The sequence below is a fragment of the Alosa alosa genome, chromosome 20, assembly GCF_017589495.1.
Source record: "Alosa alosa isolate M-15738 ecotype Scorff River chromosome 20, AALO_Geno_1.1, whole genome shotgun sequence".
NCBI lineage: Eukaryota > Metazoa > Chordata > Actinopteri > Clupeiformes > Clupeidae > Alosa > Alosa alosa.
The window spans coordinates 12,038,170-12,047,448 of record NC_063208.1 but is presented as its reverse complement, the minus strand read 5'-3'; the positions used below and the strand labels follow the sequence as shown (position 1 = coordinate 12,047,448).

Sequence of the window (9,279 nt, the reverse complement as noted above, 5' to 3'; positions counted from 1 at the left end):
ATTGGGGGCTTCACTGCTTCAAATTCAACCAGTTGCCTCCAGAGTGTAATCTCCCATCACCAAGGGCCAAGGTCATGTCTGTGCCTCAGATTGTATGCAGCATCTCTTCCAGCAACTCAACAAAACATTCAAAATATGGGGGGCGGGAGGTGGCGGGGTTTGCAATTGTGTCGAACTGTTAAACTTCATATCTTGTCTGTAATAAGATTGAAAATGTCAAAACAAAGACATTTGGACATATGGTAATTTGCTTGAATACTGAATATGGTGTATCTGTTCTAGTGGGACATGAGTGATGCACCACCCTTCCTGAGTTCAACTGCAAGTCAGAGGCCAGTGACAGCTCACAGGTTCACCAGGGCTTGGGCCTCCAGAGGACAGAGAGAAGGGACAGTACAGTACATGGATGGTTGGTTGATATTGGTTGTTGGTTAAATTTGATAAATAAATGTTATCAACCAGTACATCTGTCTGGTTTTATTTCTTTTCTTTTTAGTGTATTTCGACTTCTGTTGGCTCCAGATAAATCTGGCATGTGCTTCCTGAAGAGTATTTAAGGTTATTCACCTCTGCCGTCCCTGTTTGTGGAGTGAGCAGTATTTACCAGCAGGTGGCGATAAAGCAGAGAAAGCCTAACTAATGAAGAATGACCCAGGTGATGGCATGGCAAAGTCACTTGTAGAGGTTCTATGAATGTATGGCCGGATAGATTTCAACACAGAAGTCAAAAGGATGTTTAAGAGTGCAAGATCAGGTAAAATAAAAAATGTAAAGGGTAGGAATTCCAATTTTAGTCAATTTCAATTATGCTGTGTATACCCATCTAGTGCTAAAGAGGTACCCAATTAGTCTAAAAATGCTGTGTATACCCATCTAGTGCTAAAGAGGTACCCAATTAGTCTAAAAAACAACAAAAAGGGTAAATGTCCTACATGCAACAACAACGTTACTTTAATACCACTCAATGGAAACATGCTAATAGTGAAATACTAGCTAGGCTTTTCTGGCGTGCACTGCCAATGTCAGAGACGCCATTCTCCGGTACTGTAAAATAACATTGTCTTGCTTTAAACCCTTATTCCGTGTAACAAAATAGTTAAGGATACAGTACACAACAAATGACACCAGCATAATGTCATATTAGTGTTTATATCAATGTATTTTATTCTACTTACAATAAAACAGAATATATCAGTCCCTTATTTGTACAAAAATACCCGAGAGAGTGATAATAGTGATTGGGAAAACCAGTCAGCCATTTACCAAACCAAGCAAAGCGCGCTGAACACAGGAATTGAATTTGAGGAAAAAAACAGAACAAAACAAAACAAAAAAAACGAATCATTTAGTATTCCCTGATACACCATGGGGTTTTTCTCCATGTTCCTTTTATTCTTGTGTTCCTAAGGAGTCCAAAGCTGGTTTCTAGTGTGAGTAACCGCAGCAGGTGAATGAGGGGTGGCATATCCGCAGGCTCCGGGCTCCATGGAGCAGTGCAGACTCTGGGAAGTAAGACACACCTGCAGCACGTGCATGGTAGTGGAGATGGCGATGCGGGGAACTGGGGGGGGAAGTGACAGAAGAATGTGACAATGTACTGTATGCTCTGCTCTTGTCTACGTTGTGGACAGCTATTGCACTAATGGCACCTGTGAATCTAGTCTGGTTTGGCCTGGAGTCTCCCGTATGCATCACATAAAGGAACCCTAATCTGACCAGGACCCCCTTCGCAAAGTCTGTCCGAGGTGGCGTGTGCTGACCTGGGTCCACATTCACCTCCCCGTGCATATTGCGCAAGCACTGAGAGCAGGGCATTCTAGACCAGCACATTGCTTTAAGACACTTATTTAAGTGTGGGTCCTGGAAACCGAGTCTGATCAGAAGACCAGCATCTAACAGGCCCTCTCAGAACCCTGAGCAGCTGAATTACATTCATGTCACAGACAGCAGAGCCCCCTGACCACAACCCTTGGGGGACCCCATGCATTCAGGTTTTTCTCCCTGAACCCAGCCTGAGCAGCTGTTTTCTACTCTCTTCCAAGCTACTGTTATGTGTAATATACTCAAATGTGACGACATCCACAATGTGCCCCTAGTGATATGACATTATTAGTGGGTTCCTGAGGCTAAACTTATCTGGGCTTTGGAGGGGAAGATGCCTCTTTGACGTGCATGAGGGTCTGCTGAAGAAGACCTGAAAGCAGTGGGACCCCTCAGAACCAGGTCAACACTGTCTTGACATCGACAGCTTTAATACAAATGTGCAAGTGTAGTATAGTGTGTGCCTGTGTGTGTATGTGAATGTGTGTCTGTGTGTGTGTGGCTGGAGGGAGTTAAGCACAGGGCAGAAAGCTTCAAGGCTTGACTGGATTTCAGCTTAGAGTTCTGGCCACATCACAATCTGGTTCATGAAGTCTTAAAAGATACCGTCAAGCTTATAAAGTCAGACTTTTCTCATGAAGTGTTCCCATGAATCTGATACAGAGGCATGCTGTTAGTCCAGTTTCAGAGGCTAAAAATAAGCTTAATTTAATACTGTAATATACTCTTAAAAAAAGTAAATTTGTGACATACAAACGAAAACAGATAACTCAATATGCACACTGGATCAGAGCACTGGAAAAAAAAGAATCTGCACAGAAAAATCAATCAATCAAGCAATCAATCAATCAATCAATCAATCAATCAGTCAAATCAATCATCATCATCTGCTGTGGGAGTTCCCACTCTTACATAGTGATCGGCCATCTAAAATACAGTGTTAGATCTACATCTTTTCCATAGCTTCACATACTTAAAGATATAGAGTCGTATGGATGGGTTTTAGTGAGTGCAGGCTTGGACACTGCAGAGAAGCAGGAGACAGCTCTTACGAAACAGGAGGCCAGTGATGACCCCACAAACACTGACGCACAAACAGCCTCTCTCCCTCGCTCTCTTTCAAGGCTACTTTACTGTGGACATCTCTCCCTCCCTCTCTCTCTCCCTCCCTCCCTCTCCCTCCCTCTCTCTTGCACCCGATCTCATCACCCTCTCCCTTTTCATTCTCCTCCTTTTTCAGTCTGTAATATGCTGTCGTTGAGCTGAGCTGGTGTGAGTCAAATTGGTATTGCAATGTTGTGTTGATAGTACAAACGGCCACGGCTGCCATGGTTACATACCAGTGCTCACTGCCGAAAACTGCTGCAAAGCTGCTCCAGTGCAGAGCCTGTGAAAACCCCACCACCCCTCACGCCTGTGGAGTCTGTGTGTCTGGGGGACGTCAGGGCCGTGATGATGAGTAGCCATCTGTCCCGTGTTATCTGGACCTCACCCAGCTACTAGCACCTGAGTTGACTGACCCCCCCCCCTCCCCAACCCCGACCCATCCTTTGCTCTAAAGCCTGTCTTGTTTCAGCCTGATCCCAGACAACGGTTCCCTCCCTGGTAGACTGTCGCCATGGCGCTTCTCTCCTCTCTTCCTGGGATCACTTATTGAGAGTCGGGACGCCGGACGGCACTCTCGACATCTCTCCGGGGCCTGTTGGGTCGTTCACACGTGGTCAGCACGCATCCTGTCACGGGCGCTCGCCGCGCAAAAAACAGGAGGAGGGAGAGAAGCCGATGGAGGAGGAGGAAGAGGAGAAGGAGGAGCAATAACGAGAGCGCAGTGTTTTCTGTCGAGTGGGAAAACCTGTTGTCATCTCAGGAGTGCAAAAAAATATATAGATATATATATATATTTTTGTATATGTATATAGATCAGCTATGAAACAAACTGTAATAAAATAAAATGTCGTCAAGTAAAGCAACACTTTACAAGTGGAAAAAAACAAAACAAAATAAAAAAAAACAAAACAATGTGTAGAAGGTCCAGGCTGATGTTGAAGACAGACAGACAGACAGACAGACAGACAGACAGACAGACAGACAGACAGACTGACTGCAGCAGCCCTGGGATGTGGTCTTGCATTGCTCTGTAGTGGGTGACAGGACGGGACAGGACAGGACAGGAGAGGAGAGGGAAGGACAGCACCTCTGGGTGGACACAGAGGATGACCTCTGACGGAGAGCAGGATGATCCGTCCCTCAGGGGAGACCCGTGCTCTGCGGACGAGAGCAGAGGAGAGAAGAGGAGAGGAGAGGAGAGGAGAGGAGCGGAGAGGGCACTTTTCCTCTCATCCGCCACGCCCCTTCTCCACGTCCACATCCATGGAGCTTTCATCCAGTCCAGAAGTGTGTGTGTGTGTGTGTGTGTGTGTGTGTGTAAAGGAGAGAGACGGTGTGAGGGAGAGAGAGAGAGTCCTGTCCCCTGTCCTCAGCTTAGCATCATCTACAGGGAGGAGAGCGGCGCGTGTGCGGCACCGTCACAGCTGACCGCACACGACACAGAACAGATCCAGTCGATGAGCCACGTCAGGGCTGCCTGTTTGTGTAGGGGTCGAAAGGTCAGAGGGGAGGTCAGAGGTCAGCGCTGGGCGATCTCTAGGGGCGGGGGGGCGGGGGTCATAAGGCCACCACGGTGCAGGGGTGTTTGAGTTTGCAGGGCAGCACGCCTCTGTTCAGCTGGTAGAACTCCACTAGATGGATCAGATCGCTGAATTTGGTGGCGCCGTCGTCAAGGCTGAAGAAGATTTGTCCATCCTCTTCAAACTGAGCAGGAGGAGGGAGAGGACAGCATGAAACAGAGAGAGAGAGAGAGAGAGGGGAGAAAAGAGGAAAGGATGTTTTAAACTAAAGAAATCATTTTTAAAGACATCTTTTTCGATACAGTAAACACAAACATGGCATCCGAACAAACATACGCACACACACACACGCTGCACGCGCGCACACACACACGCACACATATACTTACAGGTAAGATCTGGAAATGTTTGATTTTCTGGTGATGGCACAGTGTGAGAACAAAAGCCTTTGGGTTGCTCTGACTGTCTCGTATCAGGAACAACCTGAAAAGGGAGAAAAGAGCATCACTTAACCTCAAGTGCCCCTAACCAAGACACCACTTGGGGATGTATGGGTAATGTAGTTCAGCTCATACCCGTCCACTTGGCCCTGCTGCATGATCATCTTGTGGGATTCCTCCCTCATGATGCGGCCGTGAAACCACAGCTGGGTCCGGTGGATAACTGAAAACACACAGAAGAGACAGAACTCTAAGGACAAGCAGTAGCATGGACAAACACACATGCACAGCATACAACCCACACACACACACACACACCCCCCACCTCACTCATGTACACACGTAATATGACATGCGATACTTGTTGCTCGCCACATGACACAACACACGACACATTTTCAGAGAAGGTGCAGACTGCGGCAAACATGCCGTTAGATAGAGATGGACAGTCTACAGGCGGACAGATGCTGGATGGACATAAAAACAGGCTCTCGGTCCGAGAGACGGACAGCAGAGGGGCTGTTGGGTAGATACCTGAGCTTAGAGAGGAAGGGTGGAGGGGGCTGGGGCTTCCTAAAACATTCATTCTCTGACTCCGTTTCTGGAAACAAAGCAAGAAACACAACAAAGAGAGAGAGTGAGTGTGGAATATAAAAGAAAAGGATGAAGGGCAAGGGTGTGTTGTGTGTGTACTTGTTTGTTTTGTGTTTATGTGTGTGTGTGTGTGTGGTGTGTGTGTCTGAGTGTGTGTGTGTGTGTGTGTGTGTGTGGTGTGTCTGTGTGTGTGTGTGTGTGTGTGTGTGTGTGTGTGTGTGTGTGTGTGTGTGTGTGTGTGTGTGTGTGCACGCTCACCCTCCAGCTGTGCCCCTCCTCCAAGGCAGCACTCTGGGCCTCCACCGGGTTGTCAATCACTCTCCCCGTCCTCCCAGAGAAGTCCATGGCGACCAGAGAGTTCTCGGACACACTCCGCTGGACACAAACACAGCGTCAGCTGACCCAGCCTTCACATCAGATGGTCTTAGCCAACACTCCCTCATCTCTAAGCCAAGATTGGAACATCCACTTATGACACTTTTCAGCACCCAGTGAAACCCATCAGAACCCACTGTATGATTAGCTCCGTGTTTCATTACAGTAGTCAACATCTGGGGGGCCGTATGAAACCTGCTGGCGGGCCTGATCTGGCCCCTGGGCCTCATGTTTGACACCCCTGGTCTAACTGGTGCATTGTTATATTTGTGAGCTCACATCAACACTTGTGCCCACTTCACGTATGTGATGAATAGTTGTCCTGCTAAAGGTTTCGCTCACGTTTACATTTATTAATTTAGTGGATGCCTTTTATCCAAACTGACTTACAAATGAGGTTTAACAAGTTATATCACAAAAGGAGGCCTTAGGGTAACAATTATTACTACTTTAACAACACAAACTCACTGAAGACATTGGATACTAGCGACAACTGACTTCAGCTTAATGCAAATTCAACTGACTGGAAACTAAGGTTGAATATGCCCTCCACACAAGTCATTGCCCATAATGTTGTGGTCAGACGGAATGGCTTTATGGCACGCAAAACATGTGTCGGCCACATCACACACACACACCCCCTTACAAAAAACCTCCTGTGTGCGAGGCAATCACAGATGAACGCTCCATTAGCGCTGAAAAGAAGCCGGTTTGCCGGCGCAAGTTAACGCCGGGGCCACGCCGCAGGTGGTTCCGTGGACAACACGGCCGGCCCAACACGCAGCCCTGGAAGCTCATTACTCTTAGCCCACTGGCTAAAGCCCCCTTTGTAAAAAAAAAAAATGCCACCCAAAAGGCACATACCGCGGCCCTAACGCTACCGGCCCCTGCGCACCACTGGGCTAGCGCACCTCTAATGTGACCCAGCAGACTATACATAACTCTAATAGTTTAATCAGATTGGGAGCGCTGAGGTAAGAGCAGTGGAGAGAGAGAGAGAGGGAGGGAGGGAGGGGGAGAGAGAGAGAGAGAGGAGAAGAGGAAAGAGGGGAGAGGAGAGCAGAGGGAGAGAGGGGAGAGGAGAGGAGAAAGAGAGAGAGGAGAGGAGAGATGGGCGAGGAGAGAGGAGAGAGGGGAGAGGGGAGAGGAGAGAGGGAGAGAGGGGAGAGGACAGGAGGAAAGAGGAGAGGAGAGATGAGAGGAGAGGAGAGGGGGAGAGAGGAGAGCCTTACCACTGGGGCAGAGAAGGGTGCCAGCGGGGCTTTCCTCTGCTGGGGGATCTTGTAGTTCTGGTAGAGCAAAATTCCGTACTGCAAAACAACCAGACACACAGAAACAGCAGCCTTAGAAAAGAACTTTCACCTTGAGTGAAAAAGCTGGGGAATAATGTCATGAGAATCAAGTCTATGCCACTGTGGGATATTGACATAAGTGAATGTGGAGGTTAGGAATATGTACAATGTCAAGTGTGTCTACTAATGAGGGAGATCAAATTCAATGTCAGTTGTATCGACAGTGCCTCAATATATCTCCCTCTAATAAATCTGTGTGTACATTATGTGTAGGTGTCTGTGTACACGGATGTACGCTATATACTCAGTGTGTGTGTGTGTGTGTGTGTGTGTGTGTGTGTGTGTGTGTGTGTGTGTACCTTCAGCAGTCTGAAAGCAGTCATCCAGCATGTCCTGCTCTGCTCATCTTCAGCACATAACATCCTCAGCTCCTTCACATCACTGCGAACTTTACTGGGCTGTCAATCAAACAATCAATCAATCAATCAATCAATCATTAGTCATCCATCACAGACCTAACATCATATTAGGCTAATAAGTCACACCTGATTGAGGAGAGGTCTAACGTAACAATCTCCAACCATCAACAACTGACTACACAGTCACCACATCACAGCAACAGAATCCCGGGGATCGGAGCACTGTGTGAGGCACTGTGTGTGTGTGTGTGTGTGTGTGTGTGTGTGTACTTAAACAGCCAAGTCATAGCTGTGGCTCTGACTCACATGATTACACTCAGCGCAGTGTGCTGGAATAATCTCTCCAGTACTCACACTTCTGTCTTTCTCGCTCTCACACACACACACACACACACACACACACACACACACACACACACACACATTCCGAGAGACCCATGTATGCAGACATGAGTACACAAAGGCTCGGAGATCAAAGCGGGAGTTGGCTCGGCCTCTCAAGCCGGTTTGAGCTGGGCATCGGTGGCATTAGGAGCGAAAACACATGGGTTTGTGGCCAAGCCGAGCGTTTGCTTGCTCGCTCGCCTGCGTACCTTGATGCAGAACTGGAAGTCTGTGGGCGCGTTGTGCATCTTCCGGCCTGTCGTCACGCTGTACACGTTGCTCTCTTCGAGATCGGACAGTAACTGCAGGTGCCGGGGCTCCTGTGGGGAAACGAGAGACGAGGGGCTCAGTCACCGTCACACACACACACAAACACACACACACACACACACCTCACTGGCTGTAAGATATATTGCCCTCTGATTAGGAAATACATGCAAATTTGAGGTCATTAAACATAGAGACCACTCGAGCTGCACACTCAACATTGGTAGGCTAAGAAGTGACGATATTTAATACAACAAAGTGGATTCCGTGGTGTGGGGGAGCGTGTGGGTGGGCCCCATGGCTCCTAAAGTCTGACTTGACCGGGCCTCAGGTCAACAAAGCTCGAGTAAGGCTGCACTAGTGAGTCTGTAACACAGCCAAGCCTGGTTCTGCTGACATTCCATGCGGCACATCCGCAGGCCTGCTCAGGCCCAGGGTGCATTCCTCTCCTCTGCCCTCACACACACACTCACACTCACTCTCCACAGTGGCATGCGGGGGGAATCCCTACCACCCCTCCAAGCCCCAACTCTCCATCTGACTAGTGGGGACGCGTTCACTAAACTCATCACTTCAATGAGCTCCTGCGTGCAAATCTGCCTGTGAGAGAGTGCTTGTGTAATGAGTGCATTATGTAGAAACAATGTGTGTGTGTATGTCTGCGGGGAGGAGTAGTAGTCAGGCAGAAAAGCTTAACTCACAACCACAACATCAGTCTGGCTCTGCCATCCCCACATTTCACTGTGTTCATTGTGGTGAGAGATTCATTTGGGTTAGGGCGTCGCGAATGGCACAGACCAAAAATACGCTGGAAATGATTGGATCGGCTTACAGAATTCAATCTCAGTGGTGAACGCTACGGTGTTAAGCCCCCCGAGGCTAAGAGAGAGCTAGCGGCTAAGTCCAACAACTGGGTGGATCCCGAGGACAGAAGAGAAACACGTCTCCCTCAACAAAAGCAGATAACCCATTCCTCTGGTTCAACTTTTTTACATTACATTAGGCACATTTTTAACCAAAGCAACTTACAATATGGTAAACAGTTTAAAGCTTTTTTTAA

General features: G+C 48.1%; 1 protein-coding gene across 1 annotated transcript in view; it reads right to left on the bottom strand.

The window, feature by feature from the left end:
• Positions 1-1,140: 1,140 nt before the first annotated feature.
• grb10a (growth factor receptor-bound protein 10a) overlaps positions 1,141-9,279 on the bottom strand; it is a 72,671-nt gene continuing 64,532 nt past the window's right edge. Inside the window, 8 exon segments of the mRNA XM_048229282.1 lie at positions 1,141-4,632; positions 4,838-4,931; positions 5,024-5,111; positions 5,423-5,489; positions 5,741-5,857; positions 7,090-7,167; positions 7,509-7,607; positions 8,162-8,272. Coding sequence (XP_048085239.1) covers positions 4,486-4,632; positions 4,838-4,931; positions 5,024-5,111; positions 5,423-5,489; positions 5,741-5,857; positions 7,090-7,167; positions 7,509-7,607; positions 8,162-8,272 — 801 coding nt within the window. The 3' untranslated portion in view covers positions 1,141-4,485.